Below are 20,149 nucleotides of genomic sequence, written 5' to 3' on the forward strand. Positions count from 1 at the left end.
ATCTCATTGAATAGTGACGACATTGAATAGCAGATATCATGGACAGAATCATCTACTTCCGTTTCTATGTCTTTTGGTCTTAAATCCTATTCCCCTGTCAGCTTCTTCCCCTGCACTCACGTCACAGTGTGGTTCATGATGTCACTACATCACTGGTCTTGCTACAGGTAGCCTACTTGATTCACACCTTTGATCCTCTCCCAGTCACCCATCATTCTGGAGCATTTTCTATGTGCAGTGAACCTTGGTAAAAAAACACTTCTGTCCCTTTGAACTGAATGCCCACTTGGATCAAATTTCTAGTTCACTCAGTAGGCTTTTGTCTCATTCAGTTGAAGTCTCCTTCACACTGATAATGCACCCTTAATCCGAACAAAAATTGATAAATCTTGGCAGCAGGAAGGGTATGAACAAGTAGAGAAATGAAGAGTAAAATAAAGAATAAATACAGTACAAAGGAGCAAAGAAAAGAATAAAAACTTTAAAGGAGAGAAATTATTCCATTAAACAGAGTTGAACATCCTTTGCAGCCCAGTGTGATGGATACAGCAGGTACTTTTTAATAATGAAAGCATGTGATGAAAGATGCACAACTTATATATATTTGAATATCATTTTAAGCAGATGAATGTAACTAATTTCTATTGAGCTTTTTTCTCTAAAATGAAATCAAGGTCCTATACTATGGTGGTGTATGACAGGTGGTTAAACATTGAAGGCCGTTACTTTGTTTTCAGTTCAGAATAATCAAAATTGGTTTTAGTTTAGAAATCCCAGGAATTTAAAATTTTCAGGGCAGTTTGGAGGAGACATGACTGAGGTCAAAAGCAAGTTTTGTTATAACAGAAATTCAAGGAAAACGCAATCACCTCACTGGAAAAGTTTCATGTGTGCAGCTTCCAAACAGGTTAAATACATTAAGATTATTAGAATTTCAGAAAGGCTAAGCTCTCAATTTTGGGATTATTCATGCAAAATGGAAAAAAAAAGAATAGGGATAATTAGTTAGGTAGAGCTTAAATATTTTATATAGAGGAATAGCTTCTCTGGATATGAATCTCTGTAAATTGATGGTTTGGGAAATAGGTTAAAAACTTTGTTTTGCTATGTTTTAAGATGTTCAAAATAGTCTTCTAAATTTAGATAGCTTGGTTTGCTTTTTCTCTTCACCTTTTATATAGTGAACTTCTGTTCTGTTTTTAAAGAAGCTCTATTACCACATGTGACTATATTTCAGTGACTGGTCACTTAGTTACTAAAATTAAATCAAAATGGTCTACCAAGCCAGATTTTATTTTGGGGCACCTGACTTCTCCAACATTATTAAATTAGATCATAGCAACACATAGTATCTGAAAATTTGTAATTAGGATTCATTCAATGTTGATAGCTCTGGTATTTGTGTGCATAAATAAATTTAAATAAAGAGCGCTTGTGCTCCAGTGACACTCGTTGAGAAATCCTCCACTGCTGCACTGTACATTGAAATGCAAGATCAGTTCATTTCAGGCTTTCCTTTTCGCAAAATGAGTTTGCAAATCACTTAGTTGCTCCTGGTAATGTTTCCCTGCAGTTGGTACATATCACTCAACTAAATGCTCTGCCAAGATTTTATTTCAGGCTAAAGATTTCCAGCCTGTCACTGGAGAACTCTGGCATTTTCAGTCAGGGGAAATTTCCTTTATATGCCACAATTTTCTCTTGCACTCATGACCTCTCAAGATAGCACAACAGAACTTGTGGTTTTGTAATGGTTGCAAGTCTGGACAATTATATTGATTCTTACCCTTAGTTTTTAGATCAAAGTAGCCGGTACACATGTAAGCCTTTCAGAACTACAACGAAGTACAATTTTGTGAACAACAAATTTCATGCTTCAAATCTACCTACACAACAGTGAACAAATCAATCAGAGATCTTGAACCAAAGTCAAATTTGACAAAATTTGTAAACTTTTGTATTTTATCAGTAACCAAGAGTTATATCTACTTAAGCTCTGATCACTGGTAAACTTTAAAGTTAGTCACATGTACATGCAGCTGTTCGATTTATTTGGCTCTCCAACCTGTACTTTAAATAGCTAGTCTGGTCGGGCTGCATGCACTCAGAACTTCATGAACACTTCTGTTAAGAAGAAAGAAATAAGGCACAATGTCGGATCAATCGCCTTTTGACACAGATGTCCAAACAATGACTCGGTTTGTCATGGAACAGGGAAGGAAAGCAAAAGGAACAGGGGAATTCACGCAGCTTCTAAATTCTCTGTTAACTGCAATCAAAGCCATCTCCTGTGCTGTGCGAAAAGCTGGTCTTGCCCATTTGTGAGTCAACTGCCTTTATTAACCAACAGATATTGTGTAGCCTAAACTTTTGCATGCAATTTGTTTCATGCAAAATTGGAGAGAGAATTTTGTTTTACAAATGATAATAATTATTTTAATAGATTTTCTTTAGAATTTATTTGGAATTCCCTTTGTGTTTTTTCAGTTAAAGTACTTAAGAATAATTTTCTACTTTTTAATGTAATTTTCTTTTTAAGCTGTGCATCAACCTGAAATTTTGTGATCAAGCCCCTGGAAGTCAGCCTCTTCATGAAAACCTGACATTACAAACAGAGGCTATTCAGCCCATCCAGTCTGTGCTGACCCTCTGAACAGCATCCCACCCAAACCCAGCTCCACCCTATCCCTGTAACCCCACATTTACCATGGCTAATCCATCTAGCCAGCGCATCTTTTGCCTGTGTGAGGGAAGCAGAGCACCCAACAAAAATCTACAGAGAGACAGAGAGAATGTGCAAACTCCACACACTTACCTAAAGTTGGAATCGAACCAGGTCCTTAGTGCCATGAGGCAGCAGTGCCACTCCTTACACATCACTAAAGCAGAGATAGTAGGAACTGCACATGCTGGAGAATCTGAGATAACAAGGTGTAGAGCTGGATGAACACAGCAGACGAAGCAGCATCAAAGGAGCACAAAGCTAACATTTTGGGCCTAGTCCCTTCTTCAGAAATGAAGAATCCATTGCTGAAGAAGGGTCTAGACCTGAAATGTCATCCTTCCTGCTCCTCTGATGCTGCTTCACCTGCTGTGTTCATCCAGCTTTACACCTTGTCACATCACTAAGGTGGGATTTGAAACCAGGTGTCTTGGTCTAGAGGTAGAGACACTACTACTACACTTCAAGACCTCCCCCTTTAAATTACCAAGGTTATGTGGTCATACTGGAAACTTTAATAATCTGCCTGCAAGTGGAAAAAGGGTGTGTGATAATATCTGCGTTTCTACTGACAATTGTGGCCCTACTACATGAAAGAGCAATTTTGAATATTAGATATAGTCAACCCTTCCACCTGTTATTAACAAAAGCCTACCGAACGAGATCCAAAATGAGCAGCTTGGTTAACTTTTCCCCTCCATTCCCATGATTTTGTCATGGCCAATCAAGAAGTCATTGCAATATTTAAACAATACCATTAAAATTAAATACCATTCAATGTAGTTATTTTAATGAATCTGTTTGGACACGTTATGATACAAGTGTAGGAGGAGGTAGGGACACTACCATTGCACTCTAAGCTTGTCTTATAATTTTGTGAACCTATTGTAAAGGAATCGTGAACTTCATCAGCCAGCTCATCCTTCAATGAGACAATTTGCAGCTTTTCATTGAGTTCAATAATTATAATCACAATCTTTACTCCCATTTTGTTTCCCTTCTTTGTCCTTTTTTGTCATTTTGAAATAGTGTATTATTCACCCTTCCGTGGTCTACACTTTTTGATTTTTAGTTTTTCTATTATCACTCCTTTTGAGCCTGAGGAACCAACTCTCATGTCTACTAATGTCTCATGTCTTCACCCCAAGTTTTCTCTCTTATACATTGCCTGCCCCTCCCCCATGTCACCTACTTAAAACTTATTACATTTCCAACTTCTCCAGGTTTTTTTGTGTGCCTATATTACAGTTCATATGATTATAGATTTAGCTTTTTAGCTTTAAAAGTTGAATTTTAAATGTAATTTCAGTCAAGGAACAACCTGGTAAGTATTTGGAAACTGGCAAACGATACAGAACTCAAGACAATTACAATTTAACGGATAACTTGTGTTTCCTGGAAAATGTCTGCGTTAAAAAGCATAATGGCAGATGGTCTTATTTAGCTAAAAAATTAAGATGTGATGTCTGCTCCAGAGTTATTCCTGACCCAGGCCCCAATCTGAGCACGGCAGTCCTATACCCTAACCTGAACGCACCAAGATCATCCTTGGCCCAAGAACAGTGAACAGACCCTCCTGTTATAGTCTCTAGTATGTAATTATTCCTGTAAAATAGATGAGTTATCCAAGTGGTGTCCCATTATTAAGGAAAGGTTACTTTCCACGAATTAAAGAACATTTTTGAATTAAAAGGTAGTTAATTTGCATTCCTACCTAAGAACATGGTGTTTCATTTTGTATTCAAGCTGGGTGAAGCATAGTGATTTTTTTTTATTTTGTGTCCATCTTTGTGACTTCAGTAAGAGAATAGCAGTAGGCAAGATCATTTATGGCTGTGGGGGAAGTGTAATGAGTCCTTTACAAATTGGCAGGCAGTAACTAGTGGGTTGCCACAGGGATTGGTGCTGGGGCCCCAGCTATTCCCAATATATATTAATGATTTGGATAAGGGAACAAAATGTAACATCACCACATTTGCAGATGTTATCAAGTTGGGTGGGAGGGTGAACTGTGACAAGGATGCAGAGATCCTTCAGGATGATCTCGACAGGTTGGGTGAGTGGGCAAATCAATGGCAGATGCAATATAATTTGGATTGTGAGGTTATTTACTTCGGAGGCAAAAAGAAGAAGACAGCTAATTACCTGAGTGGCTGTAAATTGGGAAAGGGGAGTGTGCAGTGGGACATGGATTGTCCTTGTGCACCAGCCGCTGAAGGTAAGCATGCAGGTGCAGCAGGCGGTAAAGAAGGCAAATGGTACGCTGGACTTCATTGCAAGAGGTTTTGAGTACAGGAATAGGGATGTGTTGTTGCAGTTGTACAGGACCTTGGTGAGACCACACCTGGAACATTGTGTGCAGTTTGGTCTCCTTTTCCAAGGAAGGATGCTCTTACTGTTGAGAGAGTGCAGTGAAGTTTTACCAGGCTGATTCTGGGGATGGCAGGTCTGACTTATGAGGAGAGATCGATTAGGTTAGGATTGCTTTCACTGGAGTTCAGATGAATGAGGGGGGGGGGATCTCATAGAGATTTATAAAATTCTAACAGGGCTAGACAGGGTAGATACAGGAATGATATACCTGATGGTGGGTGTATCCAGAACCAGGGGTCACGGTCTGAGTATTCGGGGTAGACCATTTAGAACAGAGATGAGGAGACATTTCTTTACCCAAAGAGTAGTGAGCTTGTGGAACTCATTACCACGGGAAGTAGTTGATGTCAAAACATTGAATGTGTTCAATAGGGGGCTAAATGTAGCACTTGGGGTGAATGGATTCAAAGTTTATAGAGCGAAAGGAGAATAAGGCTATTGATTTGGACAATCAGCCATGATCATGAAGAATGGCAGAGCAGGCTGAAAGAGCCAAATGGCCTCCTCCTGCTCCTATCTTCTATGTTTTCTAATTTTCTATGTCTCACACCGCTTGAAGCTCCTTCAAAGTCAAGAAACAAAACTAGACCTACGTCTAAAGTGAAACATAAACACTCCAGAAACTTCTCTGGACACTCTGGAGGTGGTCTGGTCCTCCACCTTTTCACTGTTTGTGATCCCAAAGTCTGTAGCTGTACCACCCAAGGAAGGGTGAACTTGCATTGGGCAGGAGACATTCATTAAGCCTGGGATCTGTAGGCCCAGGGTTACCTGGGGACAAGTGACAAAGTCCTCCAAGTAAAGGGTGCAAACCACAGAGCAGACTAATCTCTTCAACTACAAAATTCAGGACTTCACTCAGACTAGTGGGAAGGAGAGGAAGAGGGAAACATACAGAGCACAAAGCTGCTATGTGTGCTATGTCTTTGTGAATGACCAATCATATTTCTCAAAATTTTCATTTGCAATGTTACGTCTTCTTCTGTAGTATTCTTTTCACTATAGAACCTGGTTAAGACAAAGCCATATAAGTACTAAGAAGCCTCCTTATGCATCCCAAAGATGTATAAAGTTGTTTTTCTCATTTCTCACAAGTCATACCAAGTTTTTGACTGCACTTGGCTTCACATATCTGTAGCCCCTGTACAGATGACACCAAGGCTAAAGGCAATTTTCAGACCCTGACCTGCAAATATCATTCCACAATTATATCCACCTAATGAGTAATAGTATGGAATTGGTGATGAAGCCTTACATTTCTGTAGGAAAGGATTTTTTTCCAATGATCTTTGCAAAGGAGTGCAAAAGATTGGCAGATGTTCACTGTTCCTCACATTGTGGCAGTCTGTAGAGAAAAGCTGCAAAAAGCGCAGCCTCTCTCAAGTTAAGTGTGGTGTTCAAACATGTCAGGGTGATGGTATCTATGCACCCTGAAGCATTGAAAGGTTCCAGATGATGGAAGTGTCTAAAGGAACTTATGGAAGTAAACGCACACAAATGGTGGCTCTCATATGGGCAAAACTGCACTACACATTCTTGTTATCACTCTGATATTTGCAGGAAACTGCAGTGAAGCCTAAAATCCTGAGTTTCACCAATTTCCTGCAGCTTCTTGGTGGATTTTGTCCTCTTGCTTCTCCACTGGATGTTTTGTGGCGGCTGTTGGAGGATGTTCTGGTTGGAGATCTTGTAGTTGCTTTCTCTTTATCTTCTGCCTTCTCAAGGCCATAAAGGAGCCAGGAGACACATTTAGAGATAATGGGAACTGCAGATGCTGGAGAATTCCAAGATAATAAAATGTGAGGCTGGATGAACACAGCAGGCCAAGCAGCATCTCAGGAGCACAAAAGTTGACGTTTCGGGCCTAGACCCTTCATCAGAGAGGGGGATGGGGAGAGGGAACTGGAATAAATAGGGAGAGAGGGGGAGGCGGACCGAAGATGGAGAGTAAAGAAGATAGGTGGAGAGAGTGTCGGTGGGGAGGTAGGGAGGGGATAGGTCAGTCCAGGGAAGACGGACAGGTCAAGGAGGTGGGATGAGGTTAGTAGGTAGATGGGGGTGCGGCTTGGGGTGGGAGGAAGGGATGGGTGAGAGGAAGAACCGGTTAGGGAGGCAGAGACAGGTTGGACTGGTTTTGGGATGCAGTGGGTAGAGGGGAAGAGCTGGGCTGGTTGTGTGGTGCAGTGGGGGGAGGGGACGAACTGGGCTGGTTTAGAGATGCAGTAGGGGAAGGGGAGATTTTGAAACTGGTGAAGTCCACATTGATACCATTAGGCTGCAGGGTTCCCAGGCGGAATATGAGTTGCTGTTCCTGCAACCTTCGGGTGGCATCATTGTGGCACTGCAGGAGGCCCATGATGGACATGTCGTCTAAAGAATGGGAGGGGGAGTGGAAATGGTTTGCGACTGGGAGGTGCAGTTGTTTGTTGCGAACTGAGCGGAGGTGTTCTGCAAAGCGGTCCCCAAGCCTCCGCTTGGTTTCCCCAATGTAGAGGAAGCCGCACCGGGTACAGTGGATGCAGTATACCACATTGGCAGATGTGCAGGTGAACCTCTGCTTAATGTGGAATGTCATCTTGGGGCCTGGGATAGGAGTGAGGGAGGAGGTATGGGGGCAAGTGTAGCATTTCCTGCGGTTGCAGGGGAAGGTGCCGGGTGTGGTGGGATTGGAGGGCAGTGTGGAGCGAACAAGGGAGTCACGGAGAGAGTGGTCTCTCCGGAAAGCAGACAGGGGTGGGGATGGAAAAATGTCTTGGGTGGTGGGGTCGGATTGTAAATGGCGGAAGTGTCGGAGGATGATGCGTTGTATCCGGAGGTTGATAGGGTGGTGTGTGAGAATGAGGGGGATCCTCTTAGGGCGGTTGTGGCAGGGGCGGGATGTGAGGGATGTGTTGCTGGAAATACGGGAGACGCGGTCAAGGGCCGCGGGGGGAAAGTTGCGGTCCTTAAAGAACTTGGACATCTGGGATGTGCGGGAGTGGAATGTCTTATCGTGGGAGCAGATGCGGCGGAGGCGGAGGAATTGGGAATAGTGGATGGAATTTTTGCAGGAGGGTGGGTGGGAGGAGGTGTATTCTAGGTAGCTGTGGGAGTCGGTGGGCTTGAAATGGACATCAGTTACAAGCTGGTTGCCTGAGAATGAGACTGAGAGGTCCAGGAAGGTGAGGGATGTGCTGGAGATGGCCCAGGTGAACTGAAGGTTGGGGTGGAAGGTGTTGGTGAAGTGGATGAACTGTTCGAGCTCCTCTGGGGAGCAAGAGGCGGCGCCGATACAGTCATCAATGTACCGGAGGAAGAGGTGGGGTTTGGGGCCTATGTAGGTGCGGAAGAGGGACTGTTCCATGTAGCCTACAAAGAGGCAGGCATAGCTGGGGCCCATGCGGGTGCCCATGGCCACCCCCTTAGTCTGTAGGAAGGAGACACATTTACCTTGAGCATGTAATGTGTGGGGAAAATCAGAGAAATGATGCAGTGTGACTGAAGAGACATTTGAACCGTCACATTGTTGATAATCACATTGATTGTGAATGCTATGCCCTCGCGCAGTGTGGTATGGATGCTTCCCAAGGAAATATTTTAATGCCTTGAAATGGAACTCTGATGTATGCGATCTTATCAAATTGCACAGTGGACATCTAACATATCTACGCTCCTTTGGGAGTACACTTCTGGCAGTAAGCCATCATGAAATGCAACCCCCTCATCCAACATCACACCCAAAGATGTCCCTGCCATATAACAGACCATGCCCTTGTAGGCTAATTTTCATTGTGATGACATGGCAGCTGTAATGAATTGTCTTCCAGAACATGCTATGCAGTATTGTTGCCAAATCAGGAAATCACATTCAGCTTTTAATCTCCTTATTACAATAGACTTATTATGCTTAGATGATAAAGAAGCAATCAGTTTTGTAAAGCTCATGATTGCTTGAGACTATAACTTGTTATCTGCATTCTCAGACAATTACTAACCTCTAAACGAAGTTAATATTGACAGCAGATGGGTAGCACTGCCTAATCAATGAAGGCATGATTCCTGCAATTGCCTTGTGCAGGGCCTCAAAGTATTGTTGGTGACTTGGTCATGTAGAAAACAACAGTGACTTACTCCTTCCACTCTGCATGTGGTTCCAAGGCTTGGATTTTGATCCAACATGATGAGGTTCCAAGTTTATTTTCACCATTGTGACATGCAGATTCCACCAGTAATGGTCCATTACTCTTCAACTTGGTGCTGCTTCAGTTGAATGTCTTTACATTAACATTACTGTGCCTGCAATACACCCAGATTCTAATGAATAATATGTCTTTGTTGACCTTATAGCTTCCCCAAGCTACAGTAACCATGAATATAGGAAATTAGGTAGGAATTTAAAAAGTAGGTCCTCAAGGGTAGAAATATTTGGATTACTTCCAGTGCCATGAGATAGTGAGAGTAGGAACAGAAGGATAGAGCAGATGAATGTGTGGCTGAGGAGCTGGTGTAGGGGGGAAAGATTCACATTTTTGGATTGTTGGAATGTCTTCTGGGGTAGAAGTGGTCTGTATAAGAAAGACGGATCACACCTGAATTGGAAGGGGGCTAATATACTGGCGGAGAGATTAGCTAGAGCTGCTTGTGGTGGGGCTGGGGGTGTGGGAGTGTGGTGGAGATCAGTCTGAGACTGGTGCAGTTGGGAAAAGGAGTGGGTCAAACAGTCAGGGCAGGTAGAAACAAGCTGAGAATGCGGCAGGACTCATAAATTAAACTGCACTTATTTCAATGCGAGAGGCCTAATAAGTAAGGCAGATGAGCTCAGGGTATGGTTGGAAACATGGGATTGGGATATCATAGCAATTACAGAGATGTGTCTCATGGATGGACAGGACTGGCAGCTTAATGTTATAGATGCTATAGGAAGAATAGAGAGGGAAGCAAGAGAGGAGTGGGAATGACATTTTCGATTAGATGCAACATTACGGTTGTCCTTAGGGAGGAAATTCCTGGGAATATGTCTAGGGAAATTATTTGGGTGAAACAAAGATATAAGAAAAGGATTATCACTTCATTGGTATTGTACTACAGGCCCTCCAACAGTCAGCCGGATATTGAGAAACAAGTTTATAAGGGGATCTGAGGTACCTGTAAGAATTATAGTGCGGTAAAGTTAGGGAATTTTAATTTTCCAAACATAGACTTGGACTATCATAGTGTTAAAGGCTTGGATGGAGAGGAATTTGTTAAGGACGTACAAGAAAATTCTCTGATTCAGTATGTGGACGTACCTACCAGAAAAGTTGCAAAACTTGACCTACTGTTGGGAACTAAGGCAGGGGGAGAGTGAGGTGTCAGTGAGGGTGCAGTTTGGGGCCAGTGACCATAATTCTATTAGCTTTAAAATAGTGATGGAAAAGTCAATGGCTAACATGGTGCCACTTTTAAGAAAGGTGGCAAGGAAAGGTTAGGGAACTATAGACTGTGAGCCTGAAATCAGTGGTGGGCAAGTTGTTGGAGGTAATCCTGAGCAACAGGATATACATGTATTTGGAAATTAGGGATGGTCAGCATGGCTTTGCTTGGGGAAAATCATGTCTCACAAACTGGATTGAAGAAGTAACAAAGAGGGGCCCTTCATCAGGACTTGACACACTGTATCTAACTCAAAGTAAAGTGGGACCCTGATCAAGTAGTCCAATGGGCCAAAGAGGGGCAAATGAAGTCTAATTTAGATAAGTGTGAGGGGCTGCATTTTGGAAAGGCATATCAGGGCAGGACTTATGCATTTAATAGTAAGATTCTGAGGAATGTCATAGAATAAAGGGATCTTGGAGTGCATGTTCATTGTTCCTTGAAAGTGGAGCCACAGGTAGACTTGATAGTGAAGAAGATGTTTGGTATGCTTGCCTTTATTGGTCAGTGCATGAGTACAGGAGTTAGGAGGTCATGTTGTGGCTGTACAGGACATTGATGAGGCCACTTTTGGAATACTGTGTGCAGTTCTAGTCTTGCTGCTAAAGGAAGGATGTTGTGAAACTTGAAAGGGTTCAGAAAAGATTTGAAAGAATGTCACCAGTGCTCGAGGCTTTGAGTTATAGGGAGAGGCTGAACAGGCTGGAGCTATTTTCCATGGAGCATCACAGACTGAAGGGAGACATTATAGAGGTTTACAAAATCATGAGGGGCATGGATAGGGTGATTATCCAAGGTCTTTTCCCCGCGCTGGGGGTGTTCAAAACTAGAAGGCATAGCATTAAGGTGAGGGGGAAAGATTTAAAAGGGACGTTAGGGGCAAATTCTTTACGCAGAGCATAGTGCATAATGGAATGAGCTGCCAGAGGAAGTTGTTTCCTGAGGCTTGTGCAATTTTAACATTTAAAAGGCATCTGGATAGGTATATGAATAGGCAGGTTTAGATAATCTTGGGCCAAATGCTAGCAAATGGGACTAGATTAATTTAAGATATTTGGTCATCATGGACGAGTTGGACTGAAAGGTCTGTTTCCATGCTATACAGCTGTATAACTCTACGATCTGAGCGAAACTCCCATTGAGAGCTCACAGTTCCCTTCCATTCACTATGAAATCCCAGTCTACTGCCTTCTTTTACTGTGAATATTCTTTCAGTGACCCCGTATAATAAAGTACATCCATACACTTGTGCTGTCTTGCTTTGTTAAGGATACCATGAACCCTAATAACCAAAACCACACCCACTGACCATTAGTGATCCAGTCTGCATGATAGATTGTGGCCCACATTATCAGTTGATTTGTTTAACAGCTCCATCTGCCCATGGCCCCACCCCAGATCTCCAAACTGCATTATGATTGACATCTACATAATCCCAGGACTGACCTGGAGGCATGCCCATGGCTCACACCCCAGACTTGAAAAGCATTATTCCCATGCTTGTCCAGAACCAAGCACTAGATTGACTGTGCCAAACCCCTACTGGAATCAGGCAAATTGCTTAGCTGGCTATAGCATTACCCCAGCTATGCTCTCATCCACTCTGACTTTCACCCATCACCATTTATTTGAAACACATGTGGAAGGGCCAATATAGTGAAGATGTAGTGGCCTAATGGTATAATTACTAAAATAAATTACTAAAATCTAGAAACTCAGCTATCTATTGTGGACCAGGGTTCAAATCCCACCACGGCAAATTGTGTAGTTTAAATTCAATAACAGAATTTGGAATTAAGAATCCAAAGAAGACTGTGAAATCATTGTCAATTATCAGGAAAAATTCATCTGGTTCACTAATAGCCTTTAGAGATGGAAATCTGTCATCCTTACTTGGTCTGGCTTACATGTGACTTCAGACCCACACCAGTGTTGTTGCATCTTAAGTGCCCTTCAATGATGGTCTAGCTAGAGATGCCCTCCTTCCATGACTGAATAAAAAGAAATGGCTCCAGCTGCCTTGTCTTGGAATCAGCTGGGGTTTCTGAACATGATGAAAATTACTAGTTTTGAAACATTAAAGATATTTGACAAAACTAACCAAAAACATTTTTAACAAATAAAGTGGTATCATCTTCAAAATGTGATACTTTAGAAGAGACCACATTTTAAAGCTCAAACAAATAAGACTCATATTATGTGAGGGGCACAAAAGAAACAGTATTATTTGTGCATAGATCCAGGAAAAAAGCAACCATTTAGTTGGCACCTCACCTAAAACCTTCAACATTCATTAAATGCACAATAACAGCTGTATGTACCATCTACAAAATGTACCGTAGGAATTCAACAGAGACCTTTAGGCAGTACGATCCAAGCCTGCAACCTAAAAGTACAAGGATAGCTGATATACAAGAACAACACCACCTTCAAGTTTCCTTTCAAACTTCAATCCTTCCTGAGTTGGAAATACATAACTTTTTTATTCTCTTCTGTGTGTTTAATAGCGCTGTGGATGTCCCTGCACCATATTGACTGCAGAAGTTCTAGAAGACAGCTCATCAACACCTTCTCACAAGCAATTGGGGATGGGCAATAAGTGTTGGCCCAGTGAAGTGCACATCTCAAACATAAATTAAAAAATTACTAACCATTGCTTACCAATTTTAGGGAAATTCAGCAGAAAGAGAGCCTTTAATAAAATTCACCTTTAAATTAGTAAGTTAGAATACTAGTTTGTAAGACAGACTTATTTCTTGCTATGATGCCAGAAATTGTAAACTCTTCAGTTAGAAACATTGAGTCATTCAGCATGGAAACAGGCTCTTCGGCCCAACTTGTCCATGCTGACCAAATTTCCTAACCTGAACTGATTGCATTAGCCTGCATTTCATCCATGTCCCTTGAAACATTTTCTATTTATGTACCTGCCCAACTGCGTTTTAAATGTTGTAATAGTACCTGGCTCTGCCACTTCCTTTGGCAGCTCATTCCATCTGCTCACTACCCTTTGTCTGAAAATATTGCCCAACAGGGGTCTTTTAAATCTTTCACCAATCACCTTAAAATTATGTACTCTAGTTTTGGACCTCCCCTTCTCTGGGGAAAAGACCTTGGCTATTTGTCCTAACTATACCACTCATGATTTATAAATCTCTATAAGAACACCCCTTAACCTCTTAACCTCCAGTGGGAAAATGTCCCAGCCTATCTAGCCTCTCCTTATAACTCAAACCTTTCGGTCTCAGTAACATCTTTGGAATTAATTGCTGCACCCTTCCCAGTTTAATAATATCCTTCATCTAGTAGGATGACCAGAATTCTACGCAATATTCCAAGTGTGGCTTTGCCACTGTCTTGCACAGGTGTAACATGGCATCCCAATTCTTGTAGTCAATGCTCTGGCCAATGGAGACAAGTTTGCGAAATGCCTTCTTCACCACCCTGCCTACCTGTGACGCAACTTTCAGTAAACTATTAGGTCTCTCTGTTTGAATATACTCTCCAGGGCCCTACCATCAACATTAACAATATAGGTAGAAAGAGGGGTGAGGTCCTGCAGAGAGAATACAGTGAGCTTGGAAGCAAGCTGAAACGCAGGGCCTCAAGAATAGTAATCTCTGGGTTACTACCAGTGCCACATGCTAGTGAAGCTAGGAACAGAAAGATAGGACAGATGAATGTGTAGCTAAGGAGCTGGTGCAGAGGGCAGGGTTTCAGTTTCTTGGATCGCTGGGGCTTCTTCTGGGGCAAGGGTGACCTGTACAAGAGAGACGGGTTGCACCTAAACTGGAGGGGAACCAACACCCTCGCAGGGAGGTTCTCTAGGTCTACTCGTGAGAGTTCAAATCAGAGTGGCAGGGGACTGGGAACCAGAGCGGCAGGTCAGCAAGTAGAGGGATTGAGGGGAAGGTATGTGTTAGAAGGAGTAAATCAGAAAAAGGACAGAAAAAGAGACAGGCAAATGTACGCAATGGTATTAATAGGCTGAAGTGTGTTTATTTCAATGCAAGGAGTATTATAGGTAAGGCGGTTGATCTACGAGCCTGAATCAGTATGTGGGACTATGACGTTACGGCAGGTACAGAGCCATGGTTGAGAGAGTGACAGGACTGGCTGCTCAACATTCTGAGTTTTAGACGTAAAGGACCCTTGGTAAATGAGAGGGGTTATGAATTTTGTCAAGAGGAGAATCCCAAGGCATTCTATACATACATTAAAAACAAAAAGATAACTAGGGAGAAGGTAGGAGCACTCAAGGATGAAGGAGGGAACTTGTGTTTGGAGGCAGAGGTTGTAGGCAAGATCCTAAGCAATACTTTGCATCAGTATTCACTCAGGAGAAGGATAAGGAGGATAGTGAGATTTGTGTGAAGCATGCTAACATGCTAGGGCATTTTCAGATAGAGAAAGAAGTGGTGTCGAGTCTCTTGAAGAGCAATAAGGTGGATAAGTCCCTGGGGCCCAAGAGTAGCTACCCCAGGTTTTTGAAAGAGGTAAGAGAGGAGATTGCTGGGGCCTTGACCAAGATCTTTGCGTCCTCGCTAGCCACTGGAAAGGTCCCAGAGGACAGGAAACTAGCTAAAGCAAGAAGGAATATTGGGATTATCTATAGGAAACTATCGACTATTGTTTGGAAGCTATTGGAGAGAATTCTTAGACTTAGGATTTACATACATTGGAAAACTATGGCCTAATTAGGGACAGTCAGCATGATTTTGTGAAGAGAGGGTCATGTCTTACTAACTTGATTGAATTTTTTAAGACATAGTAGGAACTACAGATACTGGAGAATCTGAGATAACAAGGTGTAGAGCTGGATGAACACAGCAGGCCAAGCAGCATCAGGGGAGCAAGAAGGGTCTAGGCCTGAAATGTCAACCTTCCTGCTCCTCTGATGCTGCTTGGCCTGCTGAATTTTTAAAGGAGGTGACAAAGATGATCGATGAAGGTAGAGAAGTGGATGTTGTCTACATGGATTATATTAAGGCTTTCGACAAGGTCCCTCATGGTAGGCTCATCCAGAAGATTAAGATGCATGGGATCCACAGTGACTTGGCCACGTGGATTCAGAATCGGCTTGCCTGTAGAAGGCAGAGGGTAATGGTGGAAGAGGGTTTTTTGTGGCTGGAGGTCTGTGATGAGTGGTACTGGGGCCACTGCTGTTTGTGAGTTATATAAATGACTTGGATGAAAATGTAATTGGATGCATTAGTAAGTTTGCAGACAACACAGAGATTGGTGGGGCTGTGTCTAATGTAGAAGGTTGTCAAAGGATATAGCAGGATATGGATCAGTTGCAGATATGGGCAGAGAAATGGCAGTTGGAGGTTAATCGATGTAAGTGTGAGCTTTGGGAGATCAAATGTTAAAGAAAAGCATACAGTTAATGGCAGGCTCCTGAACAGCATTGATGTACAGAGGGATCTTGAGATTCAAGCCTTATCTCCCTGAAAGTGGCAGTGCAATTAGACAGGGAACTAAAGAAGGTATATGACACGCTTGCCTTTATTGGTTGGGGAATTGAGTACAAGAATCAGGATGTCATGTTGCAGCTTTGTAAGACTTTGATTAGGCCATATTTTGCGTACTGTGTTCAATTCCAGTTGCCACATTTCGGGAAGAATGTGAAGATCTTAGAGAGAGCGCAGAAGAGGTTTACCTGGATGCTGCCTGGATTAGAGGGTACAAGCTATAAGGAGAGGCTGGAAAAACTCAGGTTGTTTTCTCTGGAGTGGTAGAGGCTGAGGGGAGACTTGATTGAAGTCTATAAAATTATGAGATACATAGATAGGTCAGAATCTTTTCCCCAGAGTTGAGGTGACTAGAACTAAGGTGAGAGGGGGAAAGTTCAAAGGAGATGTGAGGGGAAAGATTTTTATGCAGAAAGTGGTAGTAACTTGCTGCGAGGGGTGGTGGTGGAGGTAGATTCGATAGGCGTGTTCAGCGACTTTTTGATAAACACATGAATATGCAAGGAATGATGGAGGGATATGGACCAAGGGCAGGAAGAAGGAATTAATTTAATTTGGTGTCATGTTCAACACAACATTGTGGGCCGATAAGCCTGTTCCTGTGCTGTATACTTCATTATTCTATGTTCTATCGACTGTGCAAGTCCTGCCCTGGTTAGTCTTACCATAATGTAACACCTTGCGTTTATCTGAATTAAACCCGATGTGCCATTCCTTGGCCTGCTAGCCCAGTTCATCAAAATCCTGTTGTATCTAGATAACCTTCTTCACTGTCCACTATACTACCAGTTTTGGTGTCATCTGGAAACTTACTAACCATGTCACCTATATTCTCATCCAAGCCATTTATGTAAATGATGCACAACAGTAGACCCAGCATCAATCCCTGTAGCACACAAGCATCTAATCTTAACAACAACGCTTTACCACCAGCCTCTATTTCCCACCTTCAAGCCAATTTTGTATTCAATTGGCTACCTCTCCCTAGATCCCATTGATCTAACCTTACTAACCAATCTACCTTGTTGTAGGTTTTACCACAGTCAATGTAGACAACATCTACAGATCTGTCTTCATCAATCTTCATGATCACTTCCTCAAAAAACTTAATCAAATTTGTGAGACATGATTTCCCACACACAAACCCATGCTGACTGTACCTAATCAGAGGTAGCTTTTTCAAATGCATATAGATCCTGTCTCTCATCATCCCCTCCAACAACTTACCCACAACAGTAGCACAGCACCAGCCATCCTCCAGTCTTTGGGCACCTCACATGTGGCTATTGATGATACAAATATCTCTGTTAGAGACCCCACTATTTCTTTCCTAGCTTCCCATGATATCCTGGGAATATACTTGATCAGGTCCTGGAGATTTATCTACCTCGATGTGCTGTAAAGGCTTCCAGCACTTCCTCTCCTGTAATGTGGACTCCTTTCAAGACATCACTATTTCCCCGAGTTCTCCAGCTTGAATGCATTTCCTTACAGTACGGTAATGAGAGAATAATTTCACCCAAAAGGTTTTCTTTTTCTTTATTCATTCGTGGGATGAGGGCTTCGCTGCAATTGAATTGGATGACTTTCAAATGCATTTTCCAACCTCAGTAAAGATTAATCCTCATGGAAAATAATATCACTTTGAGAAATGCATCTCACTCAATTGAATAGAAAAGTTAAGCATAGCATCAAACTAAAAGGAACAATGCACAATTTTGTGAAAGTTAGTGGTAGTTTAGCATATGGACTGATTTCAAAACCAACAATGCATGACTAAAAATAAGGGGGAAAGAGGAGAGTATGAAAGAAGGAGCTAGTAATATCAAAATGATAGTAAGAGATTCTGTTATTATTTAAATAGAAGAGTAACTAAAACCATTGTTAATCCTCTCAAAAGAGCAAGCCTGGGAACTGATAATGGAAAGTAAGGAAATTGTAGAGGAATTGAATGGATGTTTTGTATCTGCCGTCGAGACTTGCAAAATATTCTCAAAGACATTTGGAAATAAAATGATTAAAGAGAAGAGTGCACTTAAAACAATCACCAAAGACAAAGTGCTAAGAAAACTATTAGATGTAAAATGTAATGTCCCCAGAACCAGATCGTCTGCATCCTAAAATCTTAAAAGTAGTTGCAGATATAGTAGAAGCTTGAAAGCATTCCAAATTTACTTAGCTTCTACAAGGGTAGAATTGGATTGGATTCTACAACTGGATTGAAAAATTGCTGATGTTTCACTATTATTCAAAAATAAAGATAACTGAAAGCAGAAAATTAGAAGCCTCTAATTCTAACATGTGTCACAGGGAAGTTATAAGGTGCCACTGTTAAGAAAGTTGTAGCAAGATATTCTGAACAACATAATGTCAAGCAGCATCAACATGATTTTGTGAAAAGGAAATTATATTTAACTAATCCTCTTTGAGATTTTGAGGATAAGCAAAGTGAACTTGAATTTCCAAAAGGCATTTCTTAAGATATTATATCAAAGATTACTTACACAAGACACAAGCACATGATGTAAGAAATAATATTAGGATGGATAAAGAATTAGTTAATTCACAGGACATAGGACGATAAGAACAATTAGATCTTTCCTGGGTAAGCAAATTGCAATTAATGGAATGCCACAAGGATAAGCACAAGAGTCTCAGTTATTTATAGTCTGCATTCATGACTTTCAAATACATATAGAAAGTTACTGAGTGGGTGAATAGTCGGTAGATGTGGTACAATTTGGAAAAATGTGGACTTAGCCACTTCCGCAGGAAAAAAAAGTTTGTAGAACTGAGAGAATGCAGATCTCGGAGATATAGAGAGGTATGGTATCCCAGTGTATGAATCACAAAGTTAGCAGACAGGTTCAGCAAGTAATCAAGGAGGCAAATGAAATATTGGTGTTTATTGCAAGGAAAATGGAAGATAAAATGCGATAAAACATAGGAACTAGGTGCAGGAGAAGGCCCTGAGCACTTCAAAAAATGTGGGCATTAGGTGCAAAGGAATTAAAAGAAGCAAAGTCATTTAATTATGAAGTTGGAAATAAATGAAATTAAAGCAAAGAAAATTGAATAAAATGCATTACTGGCAGGTTTCCCATGATGTTCTTTGTAGAGGAGGATAATGAATTGAAAACAACTTAAAATTCTGCAGGAGAGAGAGCTATCTCTAAACAGATACTTTCAAAAAAACAATTTTGTGTCATTATGCATTACCATTTTTAAATGATAATTTGGTCAAACTACAAAATATCACAGACCAAATGGTTTACATCCAATGCTGTGCTATATATTTAGATGCATGTTGTTTAAAAAATGCTAAATCTCCAACACGTATTATTTTATTCAGGTATGGAATTGCAGGGACTGTGAATGTGACTGGGGATGAAGTCAAGAAGTTGGATGTTCTGTCAAACGACCTCATCATTAATCTGCTGAAATCATCCTATAGCACTTCTGTATTAGTGACAGAGGAAAACAAAGAGGCAATAATTGTGGAACCTGAGAGAAGAGTAAGTGTAGGACAAATGTCGTTAATGGATTGGTCTATATTTGCGTTTCCTGTGTGCCCTTGCTGATTCTCTCAGTAATCATAATGATGATTACTTATGCATTTATATTATAAATTATAGGACCAGAGTTACTGGCTGAGCTTTCTTGCCAGTAATGTAAAAGTGTGAACTTAACCCTATAATCAAGGGCATGAAGTACTGGACAAACACAAAAAAAATCGACAAAGTTGGGTCAATATTTTACCTATTATCTGTTATCTGTGAGGTACCTTCTTGGAGAGAGGCAAATCTAGATGCATTAGTAAAATTGTACAGATTGCAAAAACTAGTCACATCAAAATGAGAAATATGTTAAGACCTATTAAACATCAGAAGCCCTTATGGTGCTGGGCAAATTAGGAAGAAAATAATTTCACAACAAAATCTTTTGGAATGAATTCTGCAAAAACGTTTAAATTGTATGGTAGTGAGGCCTCAATGGCTCAGTAAGTTAGTGCACTGCCAATGTGGCATGCGCCAAAGAGCTTCGTCTTTGTTAGCTGTATCATCTCAGGAAATACTTTGGTAGGAGAAGTGATTGGGGAGGGATGGGGTAGGGAGAAAGTTGGTTGTCAGAGGGCCAATAACTTGCTTCAATCTATCCACCACTCTACATGCTTATTTTTGTTGTTTTT

General features: G+C 41.4%; 1 protein-coding gene across 2 annotated transcripts in view; it reads left to right on the forward strand.

Moving 5' to 3' along the window:
• The first annotated feature begins 2,086 nt into the window (after positions 1 to 2,086).
• The window catches only part of LOC125450032 (fructose-1,6-bisphosphatase isozyme 2-like), a 54,305-nt gene continuing 36,242 nt past the window's right edge, over positions 2,087 to 20,149 (forward strand). For both annotated transcript variants that reach the window (XM_048525987.1, XM_048525978.2), the window contains exons 1-2: positions 2,087 to 2,321; positions 19,313 to 19,475. In XM_048525987.1, the coding sequence (XP_048381944.1) occupies positions 2,152 to 2,321; positions 19,313 to 19,475 (333 nt within the window). In that variant the 5' untranslated portion in view covers positions 2,087 to 2,151. The remainder of the gene's footprint in view (positions 2,322 to 19,312; positions 19,476 to 20,149) is intronic.

This window comes from Stegostoma tigrinum, chromosome 3 (assembly GCF_030684315.1).
Source record: "Stegostoma tigrinum isolate sSteTig4 chromosome 3, sSteTig4.hap1, whole genome shotgun sequence".
Classification (NCBI taxonomy): domain Eukaryota; kingdom Metazoa; phylum Chordata; class Chondrichthyes; order Orectolobiformes; family Stegostomatidae; genus Stegostoma; species Stegostoma tigrinum.